This window comes from Nematolebias whitei, chromosome 11 (assembly GCF_014905685.2).
Source record: "Nematolebias whitei isolate Nwh7 chromosome 11, NemWhi1, whole genome shotgun sequence".
NCBI classification, from domain to species: Eukaryota; Metazoa; Chordata; class Actinopteri; order Cyprinodontiformes; family Rivulidae; genus Nematolebias; species Nematolebias whitei.
This window is the reverse complement of record NC_056508.1, coordinates 12,796,351-12,815,396: the sequence shown is the minus strand read 5'-3', so window position 1 is coordinate 12,815,396 and position 19,046 is coordinate 12,796,351. Positions and strand designations below refer to the sequence as shown.

The 19,046-nt window shown below is 40.5% G+C and overlaps 1 protein-coding gene across 1 annotated transcript in view; it reads left to right on the top strand.

Moving 5' to 3' along the window:
- The window catches only part of hspg2 (heparan sulfate proteoglycan 2), a 209,281-nt gene that overhangs the window by 88,593 nt on the left and 101,642 nt on the right, over positions 1 to 19,046 (top strand). Inside the window, exons 4-12 of the mRNA XM_037684663.1 lie at positions 9,623 to 9,732; positions 9,908 to 9,966; positions 10,224 to 10,396; positions 10,478 to 10,516; positions 13,859 to 13,984; positions 14,097 to 14,303; positions 16,048 to 16,167; positions 16,344 to 16,475; positions 16,795 to 16,936. Of these exons, the coding sequence (XP_037540591.1) occupies positions 9,623 to 9,732; positions 9,908 to 9,966; positions 10,224 to 10,396; positions 10,478 to 10,516; positions 13,859 to 13,984; positions 14,097 to 14,303; positions 16,048 to 16,167; positions 16,344 to 16,475; positions 16,795 to 16,936 (1,108 nt within the window). The remainder of the gene's footprint in view (positions 1 to 9,622; positions 9,733 to 9,907; positions 9,967 to 10,223; positions 10,397 to 10,477; positions 10,517 to 13,858; positions 13,985 to 14,096; positions 14,304 to 16,047; positions 16,168 to 16,343; positions 16,476 to 16,794; positions 16,937 to 19,046) is intronic.

The window sequence follows — 19,046 nt, the reverse complement described above, 5'->3', positions numbered from 1 at the left end:
TCAACTGAGACATGCCAAGAATATTAAAGAATCCGATAAAAGTGTTGCAACTCAACTTTTGTGCAATTTGCTTCACTCTCAAACTCCCTCCATATTTCTGAACAACCAACGCCATCTTCACTTGACATTTCATTGCATGTCCCAACAGTGCTATTGCTTCTGGTGCAGTGGAAGAAACAATGAGTCACCACAAGACAGACTGATCATTATTGCCAATGCCAATGCACAGGTCTTAACCTATGGTTTAAAAAAAGGGGTGGGGGTGGGGGTGGGGGGAGTTATCATCAGTTTTTCCATTTGAGAAGCAAAACCGGAAGCTGCTTCTTGCATGGCTGCACAATCCCATGGTGGGTGTTGGTGTCAGGTAGCAGACGTGAAGAGCAGTACATGCCAATGTGTTGTTTGTAGAATATCCTTTATGTGCAACTGGACTTAGGAAGCCCAACTGTGCATATAGGATTTACAGTTCTAAAACTATGTCCTCAGAAATTTCCTCTCATTTCATTTTGTGTGTCTGGACTCACAGTTGGCCTATTGTTTTGCATTGACTCTTTCACATTGTGAATGTTAACATGATTAATCCGTTATTGGCAACATTGTTTTTTGTTTTTCTGATAGTATTTCTGCTCAAGTCCCCTTCTAATTGGATGATAACCCCATTACCCTCTTTACAACCCATTACAACATGGCTGAATTGCAGTATATTTCCTTTAGGGGGAATAAAATCATGAATCCACTGTGCTTTTAGTACTTGTCGTACACACTTTTCCTGTTTTTTCCCATGTCTCCAAAACACTCTCCTACACCCTTACCATGATCTGTAGGCTTGCCCTGGCACATTTCTCTGGCCAGCATGGCCAGCCTTGTTTTAATTTTGATGACTAACATACACTTGAGACTGTAGGCTGCATGTCATGAGTACTCTGTCACCACACTCCACCCAGGACCTTAATACTCTGCTACCTTGATGATAAACCTTCATGACCTTGCTATGGAAAATTAGTACATAATTGGAAGCCCACTGCACTCTTAAAACATGCTAGAAGACCTCGTCAAGACCCTGAAAGGACCATCTATGTTCTGGTTGATATTTTTCAATGTCTGCATCCTGTTTGATGAGACCGTCTTAGTTTTGTGTATTTAATACATTTCACTTTTTATTCAGTTGAAATGTTTTATTGCAATTCTTTGTCTGATTGTTACTTTCAATTTTCTCTTTTTACGTCCATTTATTTTTTTCCCTTACCCTTCCTGAAACTAACCCATCTGCACCTGCCTGGCTAACCTGATCTTTCCGCCTTGTCCTCGTGTTGTGCTTGTTTTATCCTTTTCCTTCGACTCCTGTTTGTGTCTTTTGCGTCTCGTCTCGCCCTCCTGTTGCTTGCTCTCTGTGCCTTGCCTCTCGTCGCTTGCCGTAGAATACTGGTGGAACTCTTCATATCTGGGAAACTTAGGGAACCCACCTGAGCCAGAGTACAGTAAGTATTCAAGCACTTCTATCTTCATTCTTGTTTTGGGCACCCTGCCCTGTCACCTGCTCACAGATACACACTCTCAGATAACGTTTCAGGGAAGACTCGACTCAGGCGTGTTGTATATTGAATCCAGTGACTGTTTTTCCAAGTGTCTTGTAGGCGTCTCCTGATAATTCCTAATGTCAGTGGAAAATGATGGAGCTGTTCCACTGAGTACTAGAGCTCATCAGGTTCAAGTGTCAACACTTCCTTTTCTAACTGAAACAGATGTTTTGGAAAATTATTGCTGTAAAACTTGAAAAAAATATGCCCCTCACTTTAATTAGATTTTCCGTTCTGTCCCAGTGTGACAAACAGGCTGTGATGCTGGACTAAAAGAAACATGCCTTTCATTGCACAGTGGTGGTTCTGATTCTGACAGTGCAATCTGTGTGAGCACGCACAGGGCCCGACCTATTAGTGAAGCCAGAGCTAATTTTCAAAAGTCTCCCAGAGGGCACTGAGTGGACTTAGAGAGGTTTTGGGCTGGTCATCAAATCAAGGGTTAGATGGTGGGCGTCCTGTCTGCATGAGCTAAGCTAAGACAGAAGAAGCTGATAAATGAAGCTGTTGTGCAAAAAATAAAAAAAATTAATAATAACATTTAATAAGGTACACCAAAGTTCATTCTCAATAATCCAGGTATAAAATCCCAACAATGTTCAGTCAGGTCATCTGGACGGGTTTTTTATTTTGTGTGTGTGTGTGTGCTGAGACATTTCGCCCACCATCCAGAAGGCTTCATCAGTTAGAGGAAACACCAAACAAAACTGATTGTATACCTGGATTATTGAGCATGGCCTTTGGTGTTTTGAACCAGTTTGACATGACTGTTAACGAGGGAGAGGGCGGGCACCGGAGGAGAGGGCATGCCCCAGAGACCATCTTAGCACCAACATAACTGTTTTTTCCACTTTGGAGTAAGCTGTTGGGGAAGAAGCAGTTTTGTTTGGTGTTTCCTCAGACTGATGAAGCCTTCTGGATGGAGGGCGAAACATCTCAGCACACAAAACAAAAGAAACCGTCCAGATGACCTGATTGAACATTGTTGGATTTAATAAGGTAGTTCAGACATTTTGAAGTGACTTAAAGGGAAAATGTATGAAAAATGATCTTACCTGTTGTAGATAGCTCTTGAATGACCTCAGTTTAGATGCTAGGCTTGATGGGCAGATGGCTAATCTGAACACAGCTAAAACCAAAGTGAATTATTCCCATCCTAACACAGCTCCAAGCTTCAAAATGTTACTTCTTACACTTCCACAATGCCATCAGTTTAGCACTTTTTATTTTACATGCAATTCTGTGGTTATTTGCAACTGCAAATAACAGCGACAACCATTAGTTGTAGCACTTTCACTGCAGCCTTAGGTCAGTTCTTGCAGAAACTTGTTAATATTTCTGATAAAATAACTGCTGAATGGAACACTGACAGCAAAGTAAATATTTAAATATTGATATGCGCATAAATTACTACGAAATTTAAAGATTGCAATTGTTTTTAGCTGCTTTGTTAGTTGGTCTGCTTTTTTTTTTTTTAGCTTGTTAGCACAATTTGAGCAAGCTCACTTCAAAAATGAACTTGTGAGTCTCATCAATCTTTATAATTTTAGAGATTCATTCAAATTTCTTCTTTTGGGTTTTCCTTTTTTCAGATGTTACCACAGCGAGTCATCCGCCTCCATCTATCTCTGTCTTCTGCGTCCTCTTTCCTCATTCCAACTACCTCCATGTAGTGAGAGATAGTGATGCCAACTCTTTTTAAAACAGCTTCATCTGCAGTCTAACTTATATTACTCAATTTCCCGTAGAAATGTTACAATATTTCTGCTGTTAATACTCCAGGCTACATCAATAGTGTTACAACAAGGTGCTATTTGTACTCACAATTAACCACAGATGCTTATGTAAAGAAGTATGTAATGCAAAACTGACAGTGGTATAAATATTTAGAAAATAGCATTTGCATGAACTTCTATGAAGACTGGTGTTGTTTTAAGATGGCTGTTAGCTTGTCAGTCCTGAGGAAAGTGTTTTTCTCTAAATGGAGGACATGCAACGAGCTATCTACAAATAAGATATTAATTTTTCATAACAATTTCCCTAAATCGTTAAAATGCATGCACTATCCTTGTAGGAAAAATGCTACAACATAAACGAAAGAGAAGAAAAACCCAGGGAAACAGTCTATGTTTTGGGTCGTGTTTTTATAGATTCTGTTTGGTCTCTATAATGACTCAACTAGTGCTGCCTGGGGGTTAAAGGTCAAACCCAATGTGGTTGGGATTTAAAGGGCACTCAGCTAACTGCTCAATCAAGTCTTTGTCTTCTGCATAGGCCTACATGTGTTCAGATGGGGCCCATTGCACAATGCCGTCACAGTTCTACTGAACAGCTTTCAAAGCTATATGAGTTTGTAAATTAAACGTGTGGAATGCTGTCTCTCTCAGACTTTCCCCTTCCTTCTTCTCCACACTTGTCATGTCTGCACACCCACAGTTTCATCACCTTTGATGGTGGTGGGGCTCCTCAAGGGGATTTCCCTCTGCTGGAAACGAAGCGATGCAGAGGGAAGAATAAGTTTGGGGGTAAAAATGCTGCTCAATAGCTGTGGGGCACATCCTGGCGCTCTAATCAAAGGATTTCAATCCCACTGCCCCCGGCCTGTAGTGGCAAGCTCAGCCCTTGTTGACCAGGCGGCAAGTACCCACGCAAGTGATTAGATTATATGCAGGTCAAATAAAAGTCTTTGATGAGTACCTTTGATGTTGCCTGTCTTTTCAGACTCCATTTAGGCCAGGCAAGTGTTTCTCTAAATTTTACAGTACCTGCCTGTATAGTGAGCAGCAAGCCACCATTCCAGACTGGGCGAAAGCCTGCGGTTCTGTTGATACATGCTCACCTCGGTGTGTTTTCATAGGCAATTCTCCATTTACTTTGTCATAAATGAGGCTTTTCTTCACCAGGAATGGGATGTTTTAGAGCAAAGTTGCGTGTTAAGAAAACAAGGCTCATTGGTGCCCAGAAAGCACAGCTCTTTCACAAAATAACCACGCAGTCCGTTAGTGAGACACAAAAGTTTTAAATGAAATAGCTCCAGATAAGGGTGATGAATATGAGGTCAGGACTGAAGTATTTGATCACAGACACAAATAAACTGGAGGGACAGTTTTGCTGTCGAATATTTTGTCAGGGTCTCAGATATAGTTTAAAATGTGTGAAGTAGTATTTAATTGATTTTAAATTATTTAAATAAAAGATCATTCTTTAAAAAGTGGAAAAAATGCAAAGATGAGCTTAGTATCAAGAGACAGCTGTGGTGAGTGATAGCAGTATTTTATCATTTGTCAGAAAAGTTTTTAAGCTGACTCTACAGGAGGTAAACATGCCCTCATCAAGTCTAAAAGAAAACTTAAGAACAAATTGAGTTTTTGTATTTTTACAGATATAAGTCACAAATACAGCTCTGGGGGAAGTCTTAGGTCATTCCTTATTATATATTACCTTGTAAAAAGTCCAACATTCTTGACATCTTTAAAAAGAAAAGGTCTTGAGTGTCCTGTGATGGACTTGCAACCTGTCCAGGGTGTACCCCGCCTCTTGCACATTGATTGCTGGACCCCCGTGACCCAAAATGGAAGAAGCGGGTAAAAGATAATGGATGGATGGATGGATGGATGGGTCTTAAGCGTAATTTTTCTAGACCTTCTGAAGATTTTTCAAAGTTTTTCTTTGGACTTTGTCTGCTTTTTGACTCGTTTTCTCATAAGTGATTGTACATGTCATCATTCTTGGTGCAGTGGCTCAGTTGGTAGAGGTGTTGCTTCTCAGTGAGAAGGTCACAGAATCAAATCCCAGCTTGGGACTTTTCTGGGTGGAGTTTACATGTTCTCTCTGTACATGTGTGGGTTTTCTCAGAGTACTCCAGTTTCCTCCCACAGAACAAAAACATGCATGTTAGACTGATTGGTAATGTGGGGGCGGCTGTGGCTGAGTGGTTAGAGCAGTCGTCCTCCAATGCAAGAGTTGGGGGTTCGAATCCATCAGCAGTCACATGCCGAAGTGTCCCTGGGCAAGACACTGAACCCCTCGTTGCCTCCGATGTGTGTCCCATCAGTGTATGAATATGATAAAGCTCTGATTAGTCTATTTAGAATGATTTGTTCAATTAGCTTTGTATAGATCTAGTAGAGTGCTGTATGAATGGGTAAATGAGGACACAGATTGTGTTGTAAAGAGCTTTGAGTATCTCAGTAAGATAGAAAGGCGCTAAATAAGTACAGTCCATTTACCATTTAAATTATCCCTAGGTGTGAGTGAGAGAGTGAATGGTTGTTTGTCTCGTTTGACTCTATGTGTCCGTGTGATGGACTGGAGACCTGTCCAGGGTGTCCCCCGCCTCACTGACCGCTGGACATGGGCACTAGAGACCCCCGCGACCCAAAAAGGAAGAAGTGGGTAAAGATAATGGATGGATAGATAATTTGTCTAAAAAGAGCATCAACAAAGATGGTTCCTGAGTGAAGTTAGCCCAAAACAAGACATCTGGTGATATGTTAGGCCTTTAGAAAACAAATGTTCAACAAAAAAATAGAAATGTTCATGAGTTCAAGATTTATTTATAAATTGTTAATAGTCCATACATTTCTTGCTCTAAATGTATGTTTACTGTTAGTGTCCAGCAAACATCCACTTGTTATGGAGAATAAAAGGAAATGGACAGTGACAGGCCCCAAAAGAGCTTTTGCACTGGGGTGGGGGTGGGGATGATGACAAAAAAAAAAATAGCAGGTGGTTACTTAAAAGTGGGACTTGAAGTAACATCTCACTGTAAGAAACAAATATTGACCTTCCCTCTAAAGTTTCACTGCCAGCCTGAGTTCAGAGGCCGGTTTTCACAAAGTGCCAGGTCAGCCGGAGAATGGGGCACCCCACAGCCCCGGTCTATTTTAGGTTGCATGGACTTAGCCTGTGGCATTGGAATTATAATAGTACAGCTGACATTTGGGCTTTTAATGAGTTACACAGTTTGTCCGTCTGTACTGTTGTATACAGGTGGTCTATAGGCCTGTCTGAACAAGGAGTGGAAAAAGTAATTAGCTAAAGCTTGTGATGAAAAGATCGCCATGGTCAACACAAGCTCAAGAACAGTTCATTCTTTGTCATGGTTCAATAATTTGTGTTTCATGGGGTCATGAAAGTCCATTATGGCTGCTTGTTCTCCACTGGGATTGATCAAGTTAACAGCAGGAATTTCTTTCTTTCTTTTTCTTTCATTTCAGCTAAAAGATCATTTTATGCCTAGTTTTCACATCAGGTGTACAGTGCATTGCTCATTCATGAAGGTTTCAAGAGAACAGATTTAGGTTCATATTGGCCTAAAAGAAGAGAAAATCCATTTATTTTCGCTCCATTTTATCAGAGTGATTTAAGGGTGGACTCGGCCAAAGTGTATCAATTTTCCTGGTTTAGTGCCCTGCCCAAGGTCACTTAACTGAGGCGATATAGACTCTGGAGAAGTTATACTGACCCGCTGCCTGTGAAGTTCTGCAATGGCTATGAATCAATCCAACTTATCTGAAATGTCCTCTGCAAAAATCTGTTATTTCATTTTATATAAATTATATAACTTATTTCAGTGCACAAACATTAATACTCATTGTACAAATACAAAATTCTAACAAAATTACATTCAGTCTGGGAACAAACAGGCCTGTGGTAAAAATAAAAGTGCTGATATAACCTGCCCTGAATATAAAACTGTTTCTATGAGCGCCCTACTTAAAGATTTTTTTTACTCACCTCTCAATTAAAATACAAAATCAGCTGCAGTCAGTCACTTTAAATATGATTATTAGATACATTTACAATGTCATAATTTTATCCTACAAAGATTTTGAAATTGAATATAAATAAGGTTATTTAAAAATTTCACTATCATCTGCAAAATAAAATCTGCACAGAAGTCTGTTGGAGTCAGTCTCCCCACCATCACAGACATCTACACCTCCAGATGCAGGAAGAGGGCCACCTGCATCATGAAGGACCCCACTCACCCAGCACACACACACTTTTTGCCCTGCTCCCCTCAGGCAGGAGGTTGAGGAGCATTAAGTGTAGAACCACTAGACTGAGGAACAGCTTCTACCCTGAAGCTGTTGGACTTATAAATATCTAACCAGGAAAATCACATGATAAAAGAAGGAGAATCACTGTAATGCCACTTTAATTGGTGATATGTCACTTTATCTGTGCTGCTGATTATCCATGCTGCTGATCTCTTGCCTTTAAGCTGCTGTATTCATACACATCTGCACACTGCAGACTCATGTTCAGGCTGCTGTTTAATACACTGTATTATTTTGTATTATTTGTGTTTAGCATATATCGTAGATAATTGTATACTGTGTCTTTTTATATCCTGATGCATGCTCAATAATCCAGAAAAATCTAAAAAAGTTAAATCTGGTCCTCTGGTTTTGTTTTTTGAATGTCCAGAGGACCAGATTGAACTTTTTAAGGTTTCTTTTTATACTTTATATTTTTGCTATTTTGGGGTGTACCTGGGACCCTGTGTGTACAATTTTGTTCCACCTCATGTTCCACATGTGACACAAATGACAATAAAAACCTTGAACCTTGAAAAGTTGACATTCCACCTTGGGATAAGAATGTATCTCAACCTAATACAATAAAATCAAATGACTAGTACCAAGGACAGGACAATACTGATAAGTGTTACTATGATCCCCAAATATTTGGTGAGAAGCCATTTTCAGTTTCTATTGTTGAGCTAAAACTCCTAAATAAGGAGCATTATTGAGCATGCATCAGGATATCCTAAATAAGGAGCCTCGTGAAATTGCCAGACTTTACCTACCATGAAACACATTGGCTCTAGAACACTAACTCTAGACATTTCACACATGCACATACTTTATATACAATTAATGCAAATAAGGACGAGTTATTATAAGAAAACAGATACTATTATATTGTAATGATGGCATACATTACCCTGACTTTTGCAGATTACGTATCAAGTCCCAGTTTTACCACTTGAATTTAGGCTGTTGCTGTGAACATAAAGGAAACCCAGAAAGACACCAGCTCTTCTGCAGTCCTGCTGTGTTGGTTGATATTCCACAAACTGTGCGTTTGAATGTTTGACGCCACTTCAGGTTGTTCTGTTTTGTCTTTATGCCTTTAAATTCCCATCTTCCTTGCAAAGGTGATACACAGGTTGGCATATGAAGTCAGGCAGTAGTCCCCATACACTATGATATTTGAGGACAACGCTGCAATTTGTTGTGACAGTAGGGAGCAGGCGGAAGAGAGTCTGAAGAGGTTCAGGTCTTCTCTTGGAAGAAGAGGCATGCAAGTCAGCAGAAGTGATGCAGAATCCATATGTATGACTGAGAGGGAGACAGGTGGAACAGTGAAACTGGAAGGAGTAGAGATAATGAAGGTGCACAGATTTAAGTATTTGGGGTCAAACATCCAAAGCAACTGTCAGTGCACATGAGAAGAGAAGAAGAGAGTTCAGACAGGATGGAGTGGATGTGGACAAGTGTCAGGGGTAATTTGTGACAAAAGGAAGAGTGATAGAGGATGTTTAGAAGATGGCAGTAGACCAGTTTGTATGGTTTGGTGACAGTGGCAATAGCAAAAGATCAGGAGGCAGAGCTGAAGGTGGTAGAGATAAAGATAATATTTTCATCAGGAGTGACCAAAATAGACAGAATTAAATATGACCTTTATTGAGACTTCAAAATAAAGCGACAACAGAAGAAAAAGAAAGCTTTGAAGCAATAAAGATGAAGACTTAGAGCAGCAACTGAGTTATGATATTAGAGCACCACATGATAGCAGAAGGTGCCTGTGATTGGTTTGTGACTCAGTCATGGTTTTAAACCTTTTCATTCTAAAACATTTCACCAATGAGAAATAAAATCCTAACAATATCAAATCATGCAAATAGACTTTATTTTAAAATTGTGGCTTATGATATTTGAACCCAACAACAAATGGACACCAGTGATGAGCTTGTGGTTGTTTATTATTGTGTGGTTCAGCTTGACATCTTTCCCTTCCCTCTGTGTTTCTAGTTTATTACAGAGCTCTTGTCAACTTTACCGACTCTGTGGTGTACAGCCCTGAGCTTGACGACATCTTCTCTCAAGAATTCAAGGAGATTTCAGAGGCTGTGATGGACACGGTACGTCTTAACTCACCACTGGATAGTAGTCTGTTTTCTAAGACTGTGGTTACCTTTTAAGGATCTGATGTGCTATTTATGATTTTTCCGATTTAAGGTTGTGTGTGAGCTGTTCTAAAAATAGTGTTCAGACTAGTTTATCTCACTGTAACTGAGTTTCATTTTCCCTCCACAGCTGGAGTCGGAGTACAACAAGATTCCAGGTGTCCAGACAGTCAATGTGGTCCTCATTAAGTAAGAACATAAAGCTTGTAAATCATGTCTGCTGACACCCAAAGTAGAGACCCTGCAGCTGTATGTTGCTGTTGCATGCTTGTCCTGTTTTAGCCAGGTTATTTTTCCTTAACTCACATAATGGAACTAAAGTAGGTTTGTACTAATACATCAGCAATTAGTGAATCATCTGAGAAACATCCAAATGATTGAAAGTCTTTCCTTTGCTGCCACACAATACTACTGTAAGTCTTATGATGTCATTTTGTTTGTTACAGAAAAGTCATAAGAGAGGATGGTGTTGATGTGTTTGTGGAACTGGACGTGGGTTCTGATTACAACTCCGATGAGGAACAGATCCGCAGCGTGCTTTACAACGTGGTGAACGAGGGAACCATTGCTTCCTACGTCACATCAGTCAAGGGTTTTCTGTTCAGGAGGCTTGGAAAAGGTAAGACCTCTTTAATTTCAGTGAATTAAAGTCCTGTCAGAACACTAGATGGTTTTCTCAATATTTTTCTTTGATTTCTAGTAGAATCTCTGTCTACAGTGGAACCTAGAACAGTGCCAGGTTTGTACCATGCCTGCTGCACGGTGATTAAACCGACTGCTCTGTAAAAACTGTAGGACTGTAGTGCTCAGACTTTGTTGACATTTATGGATGCCCTAAGGACATGCACATGCGGTTTGAGGAATGTTTTGCATGGGAGCACGAATGTAGAGATCTGGTTTTGGTCCTATATCTAAAGAAACTTTGCATGACACAATTATGATTAGGAATGTACCCATTCACTGCATTATAAAGCAGCTTTTTGATCTCTGTAAAGTTCTACCAGCTCAGTAAACAGGCATGGCAGCTGAAAGGATTAGTTCTTCATTATGTTTACTCTCTTGATGGAGATTTTTAGCCATTTTCACACATAAACATGGGAGAATGAGCTCAAGGCTTTTTATGGGAATTACTTGTTCACACTTTGATTTCACAGTCAGTGAGTGAGATCAACAAAGCACAATGAAAATGAAAATGTGATTTATTGTCCCCTGTTATGGAGTGAATGAAGGGGGTATTGGAAATACCCTCCATCCGTTCATGCATGTTCTGTGCATGAAAAATAAGTGAGGTACCAACTTCCATTTTGGTGTGTGACTACATTTAGGAGTAAGAACGTTTCTTTATCAAAATTAAGTTGCCATGTCAAACTCCAAGATGGCCAATTTTACACATATACCATACCATACCGTACCACTTTATTTTTAAAGCACTTACAAACAGCAACAAGGCCAACCAAAGTGCTGTACTACAAAACAACAAGCAAAGGACACAGGATAAAATACTTAAATCCACAGAGGTAAAGATAAGAAACAAAATGACTAAAATAATAAAAACACAGTGAAGTTTAAATCAACTTACACTGGATCAAAAGCCAGGGAGTAAGAGTGTGCCCCGCCCTGTCAACAGAAGCAAGTGCTTGCCTACTGAAATGTCCTTCACCCACAGCTCAGCTCACCCACAGCTTAGCTTGGCTGATGTTCATGTGTAAAAACTCCTCCTGTGTGTTCTACCTAGATTTAGTCAAGGTTATTTAGTGAAGTCTATGAGCTCTGTCTGCCGTTTGTGCCAAGTACAGTCGTTGTAGGTCAGTACGAATACGTTGTTTCATCTAATCTTATGTGTTTTGTCTTTGAACTTCTGTCCACTTTGTCTAGGTACATCTGTGTGTTTAGTCTTTTTTGGTCTTTTTGCTTGAGCTTAATTTAGTCTTTTTAGTCTAATCATTGTGCTGGATCTATTTGTGTGCCTGTAAGGCTTATCTTTGTGGCAAGATGTGTAAGCACACAGCAGTTTCCTCACTGGTCAGAAACTTTAATTAACAGTGCCAATGAGCCCTTGTTAATATTCACCCATTATTTTTTACGTAATTGTCTGAATTTCTGATTCACATTTCTTCCTTCAGCTTAAGGAAAACCCAAACAAATAAAATCCACTTTTATGCAGTTATGCCTTAGAAAGTTGCTTTGATTTTTGCTAATGGTTGTAAACAATAGTCAGTAAAACTGAAGAAACCCTCCACAGGCAGCAATGAGATTTTGGTAAAATGAGTGAGGAAACCCAGCCCTTATTGGAGCTCTTTACTGCAGACACCCTGCTTTAAATATGTTTAACAGTATTTTCCACAAAGTTTAAGTGTTATATTTTCTGAAGATTATTACCATTTTCACCGATTCTGTTCATAACTTTTATGGACAGAATTTCTAGGTGCAGCCAAGGTGTTGAGGAGATCCGTTCTGGTGGCTTTAGGATCGCTTCTCTGTTTTTTGCAGATGATGTGGTCCTATTGGCTTCATCAGGTCGAGATCTACAGCTTTCGCTGGAGCGGTTTGCCGAGTGTGACGCGGCCGGGATGAGGATCAGTTCCTATAAATCCGAGGCCATGATCTTGAGGCAGAAAAGGGTAGAGTGCCCTCTCCGGGTCAGGGAGGAGGTCCTGCCCCAAGTGGAGGAGTTCAAGTATCTCGGGATCTTGTTCACAAATGAGGGGAAAATGGACCGTGAGGTCGATAGGTGGATAGGTGCAGCGTCGGCAGTGAAGCGGGCGCTGTACCGGTCTGTTGTGGTGAAGAGAGAGCTGAGTCAAAAGGTGAAGCTCTCAATTTACCGGTCGATCTCCTACCCTCATCTATGGTCATGAGCTTTGGGTTGTGACAGAAAGAACAAGATCACAGATACAGGCGGCCGAAATGAGTTTTCTCCGCAGGGTGTCTGGGCTCTCCCTTAGAGATAGGGTGAGAAGCTCGATCATCCGGGAGGGACTCAGAGTAGAGCCGCTGCTTCTCCACATCGAGAGGAGCCAGTTGAGATGGCTCGGGCATCTGGTTAGGATGCCTCCTGGATGCTTCCCTGGTGAGGTGTTCCAAACATGTCCCACTGGGAGGAGACCCAGAGGAAGACCCAGGACACGCTGGAGGGATTATGTTTCTCGGCTGGCCTGGGAAGAGGAAAGTCTGGGCCTCCCTACTTAAGCTGCTACCCTTGCGACTCAACCCCGGATAAGTGAAAGAGAATGGATGGATGGATATTACCGGGTACACAGAATGTTAAACTTCATGTGATACCAAACACCAACGTTTGAGCTGTCTAAATGTTCCACAATGTTTGCAAACAAATTATCTGTACTTTTATTTTCATAAACTACACTTTTTATAGTTTTAACATCAAAACATGTTTATCTTCATTCACCCAGTATGTCTGTCACTGTTATAGGAGTTATTAAATCTCTACAGTTTGCAGAAAGTGCATACCAAAGCTTCCATTAACTTCCATTAACTTTGAGCTTAACATTTTATTTTCAAAACTGGAAGTAAAGGGGCTTTTTAAAGTTTATGTAAAACACTATAAGTACATAAAAAGTAATGCTTTTGCCTCTTTGAGTTGAGGAGTTTTCCAATAAGACTTGCCTGTCTTGTTAATATACTGACAGGGAGTGAGACACACAGGTGTGAAGTTACCATGGTGATCCTAAAGAGCCTCAGGCAGCAGGTCGAAGATTTGTTTTGCTCTTTGCTCTCTATACATCACTTGCAGTTTATACATCACAACATTTGCATGATCACCTTTGATTATTGCAAAATGAAAGTCTCAAAAACACATTGAGTTGTACATTTAAGGCAGTATTTGCAGTTTGAAACATTTTATTGTAAACCCCACTGATCATCTGGAAGTGCTCCTTCAGCAAGGCCTTGCATCTTGCCTGAGTTGTTCCTGCTGGAGGATGTGCTTGATTTTCATCTGCTTGTGTGTGATTTGTGCTCTGATATGACATCAGAGTAGTGTACTGGCAGCAGGTATTGTTGGCTTGCATGTTTTTGATCCTTCGACTTCCCTCTCCCCTCCTTCCCCCTGCGTGTCTCATAGTAATCCCTTCCAGAAGACCGTGTATGGCTGATGAGTTCCAGTGTGGTGATAAAACATGCATCCTGAAAGAATACCTGTGTGACAACAGACTGGACTGTGGAGACATGAGTGATGAGCTCAACTGTGGTGAGCGGCTTCATCCTCGTTCAGCTTGGTGTCCTGCTTGTTTGTCGTGCACCGCGATCGCTCATTGTGACACCTTGGGGTATCGCTAAATATAATCAAAGGTTTGTTCTAGATTTGCAAAGAGCCACCGTGCCTGCCTTCACCACACCCGCCACCACTACCACCACATCAGCTGCGGTACTGGGCCCCCAGCCCCCCTTCCCATTTTCACCCTGCAGATCAGATCAAGCCAAGTGTCAAAGTGGGGAATGTGTGAACCGAAACCTTATATGTGATGGAGTCAAGGACTGCGCAGACGGCAGCGATGAGGTCGCGTGCGGTACGTAAGAGTTGCTGTTAGCATCCAGAAACTGATCCAGTTAGCCAGGGATAATGAATGGTTTCCCAAAAAAGTGACTTTCATTAAGTGTTGCTACATGTGGGAAAAACTGCAGGGGCTCCTTTTTAACAGGGTCATAAGAAGAATGTGAGTACAAATCATCGCAAATCATCTGCAGCCCGCTCCCAGATGTGGGCTGCATTCAAAGGAAAACATCCTCAAAGTCACTTTAGTTGTGAACAAACCAAAAAGAAACTTGAACTTTTATAATGTTTAAACCAAAAGTCTGGAGGACTGGATCTACATCAGTGTGAAAAGTGCAAACTGAGAAGAAACGTCACGATGCGTTCAGGGACAATTTAAACTGTTGTTTCTTATTCATTGTTAGCACTGAAATACAGTACATCTGCCACTTTTTTGTTTTGTATTTATACATCATATATAGGAAATCAGAGCACAGTGAAACATTTGGGCAGTAAATTATGCAAATTTGCACCAATATATTGTAAACAAGGTGTGGGGTAAAATACAACGTTTGGATATAAAGACCTAAATACATAAGACACAGCGTTAGCTGATCTATTCACTCATTTTTATGAAAGTTAGACTACAAAAAAATCTTACACTTAAATTCACATTATTCTACAAAAAATACTCAAATGGAAAACATTCAATCAGGTCAACAATAATACATTTTCTGTTCCTTCCCTAATGTCCCGAGTCAATACTCTCATCACAGTATATAAGTATAAAGGTATAAAGTTCAGATGTTGTGAAAACCTTAAACAAAAAAACTAATGGTTCGCGTTATGATGGTGTTAAAACAAAAAGTTAAAATGTATCACATGAATGATTAGCAAAAGTATAATATAGTAATATTTAATATAACAGTATTACTTTTATTTAAATATATTATAAGAGATGTTTTTGGTAAAGTTGTACACATAGGTGTCTTAATTGCGCAGAATATTTGCTCTTTGTAAAGTAACACATGGAGCTGAACAGGTTACTCAGCTGTTTATTAGACTGGTACACATGCTAACCTTTGTAGCTTGTTGCTAACTTAAAGTTACCTTAAAGCACAAGAAGAATTTAATCTGATACACAGGCTAGGACTGGTTTTGTTTTCACCTGCTCCCCCACACCTACAATTTTATTAAATTTTCTTTTATTAGCAAGTGTTTAAGACAATTATCCTTTTTGGTCATAGAACTGATTGACAGCTCACAGGAACAGGTGGGGGATGGGCAGATTAGCTTTTAGCTAAAACGTCAACCATAGAAGAAATCTAGATGTTCACTGGAAACCTGGAAGTTAAAGCTTGACCAGATCCAGTTTCTATGTAGGCTGGTCCCAGTACAGGTTTAAAGTCAAGCCAAGTTTATTGTCATTCACATCACCTGTGGTACATGAGATGGAACTCAAGGTCCCAGTTACACCCAGCTTAAAGCCTCACACCCCCGATACACAGACTCTGGTCCCCATGATACAACATGTACAGCAACCATTAAAGAGTTTGTGGCTTCAATTGTCGACAGCAGGACTCATGGTCTAGTGTTAGAGTGTGCACGGTTCATGTGCTAAGTAGAGAAAACCTTTCTCCAATTTTGACAATTCAAAGTTATTGAAGGCACAGAAACAGGAGGATGATAAAATGATTGATTTTGGCATCATGTCCTTTTAACACCACGATAAATGTTTAACCCAGAAACCAGCCCATGCCCAACTCTGTTTTGTTTTACAGGAACTCAGTCTCCCTGTGAGCCCAATGAGTTTAAGTGTAAAAATGGTCACTGCGCCCTCAAGATCTGGCGTTGTGATGGTGACAAGGACTGTGAAGATAACTCTGATGAGTCAGACTGCCGTAAGTCTTTTATAAACATGAGTTAGGGACTGTTTGCACCGTATGCTACATACTTTGAAGACATACTTGTAAGCAGATATTCCACAAACTTAACTTTAGTTTGGAAGTTTTATGTCTCCTGCTGCAAAAAGTGACTGAGAAGGTGCTAATCATCTCCCGTCTTTTTGTTGTTACAGCGACCAAGGGTCCTAATGACAGATGTGGCCCTGAGCAGTTCGAGTGTCAGACTGATCGCACCTGCATCCCAGCCAGTTACCAGTGCGATGAAGAGTCGGACTGTCCCGACCGCTCTGATGAGTATGGCTGCAGTAAGTCTCCCACCAGCAGCTCTGCTCTCAGTCTTTCTTTGACCCTGATGCACAGTTTGTTCCTCTCTATCGACACGTTGCTGCTCTGACCTTCTTTTGATATCTGTAACTAACTTGCTGTGAAACCAGGCTCTTCTCGCACGACTGAGATGCAAAACTTTGCTTGTAGTGGCTGTTAGTGAGAATTTAAAATAAATTGTTCACAGCATAGAATCATTTTTATGAACCTTACTGGATCCTCAACTTCCAGTCACATTACAGCCTTTTTGTACATTTATCATGTGATTAAAACCATTTTTGTCCGCTTGACATGATACAGCCCCGCCCTCTGTAATAAGCCCCCCAGAGTCCATCCAGGCAGCCCAGGGCTCGACTGTGACCTTCACCTGTCAGGCTGTTGGAGTTCCCACACCCATGATCTCCTGGAGACTCAACTGGGGACACATTCCTTCTGACAGCAGGTGGGTGAAATTATAATTTTAAGCTAAAGTACATTGAAGGCCGAGCATTGGTGATGCTCTATGATGATCTACGATGATCTATGATGAGAAGGAAACCAGAGTGCTATACAAATGAGACAAACCTTGAAAAAGATATTTTGCACAATCTCGTATGACATGTTAAGACAGGGGTGTCCAAAGTGTGGCCCGAGGGCCATTTGCGGCCCTTGGCGTGATTTTGTGTGGCCCTCGACTGCAAAAAAAGAATGGGATAATTTTGACCCACAATCTTAAGAGGTTGATGCAGATGTAGACCTTCTTTAGATTTAATGCTAATATTTTGTTAACTTTTAGGTTTAACAGCACAACAGATGAAAATAATCTTCTCAAAGTTAGTAAAATTAAGTACAAAACAAAAATTTAGCTATAATTAATCCCTTTATCCTACAACAATCTTCACTGACCTCCAAAAAGTAGAATTTTGATAATAATTCGTAAAACTTGGCTAAATATAACAAGTGTTTTCAAAGAAAATAATTTCAGTTGATTTAATAATCGATGGGGAGAAATTGGACATTTTAAAAGAGTACGTGGTATCATCGACATACAAGTTGATCATCTTTATCAGTGTCCCTTCAGACCTTCTGTGAATCTGTTTTAGCAGCTGCCAGCTGGTTTTCAGAACTTTGATGACCCATTTGGGCCGTCTATGGTACAAACAGGTGTTTGAAGTTCCATCCCCTTTTTTTTAATAACTTGTTTTTGGCTTTTGCCTATGAAAATAAACAAAAATGAACTTTCAAAGCACAAGAAAACAAATAATAGTCCCCCAAAAAAATTAATGAATTCAATTCTTTTAAAAAACGGTTAATGTTTATGAGGCTCCTAATGTTCTGGATCTACAAGAATTTGAACTTTTAATAAGTTGTTAAAAAATGAAGAGAAAAAAAAATCACGCTTTAAAAACTATTGTTTTCTTGAATTCTGATTTTTCTGGCCCTCGAGTCCTTTCATCTAGACAGTTTTGGTCCACCTAGGAAAATGTTTGGAATCACTCGCAACTACTACCACACCAAACTTTAGTTCACTGTAAGAATGACCAAGTTGTTGCCCTTTGGTCCTCTGTTGTGGAGCAGAGGACAAAAGAGGGGGATTGTCCATATTGTGTGCTGGATAATCAGAAAAATAAGCAACATGCCGACTTCCGTTTTGGTGTGTGGCTTCATCTAGGTGCAGGGTTGCCACGTCAAAATCCAAGATGTCCACCGACATAATGAAAACTGGCCACCCAACCCAGGTGTTTGAACACCTTCTTTAAAGACACTTGTAAATGTTTTATCCCTTAGTAATATTTTGTTTTTAATGATTTAATTTCTATTAAGAGTTTTGTATTATTGTTTGTTTTTATGCTTCTTTCATTTGCTTGTTATTTATGGTGTGTTATGTATTTGTATTGCTCCTCCTTTTCCCGCCGACCCTTTCAAGTTCCTTCTGGCACTTGCCAGGCTGTACATAAGAAACTGGTCTTTTTTTTTTTTTTTTGAGCTCAGTTTAAGTGTAGAAACCTTGTGAAGTGTTTCAATGAACTTATCATCATCGCTCAATTTTATTTTTTTTTAAAGAAAAAGAAGAAAGAAGAATAAATAAATAAATAAATAAATAAATAAATAAATAAATAAATAAAAGAGAAATAGATAAAACGAGAGACCACCATGACAAAACAACATGCACAGCACAATGCCACCCACAATATCACCATGAAACATTCGACATCGCACAAGGAATCATCTAGCTTCCACCACTACCCAACCTAGCGTGCATCTGTCAAAGCACCTGAATCCAAACACCCGCGCAAGCACGCCCGCCACCACCAGATTTCTCCAAAAGAATGCCCAATAGTGGACGCGGGAGCCCACAGACCCGCCCCCCCAGGACACAATGGCAACATAGGGAGGACCGGAGCCACAGACACACAGCGGCCCACAGGCCCGGAGCCCCAGGAGTCTCCCAACAGGGAGAACCGCACCCCCCCAGAGAGGAGCAGAGGAAAGAACCGGGTGACCCCAGCCACCACAATGCAGAGCCTCCAGGAAGCTGCAGCGACGAGCCCACAGGTCCGGCCGGCAACCCA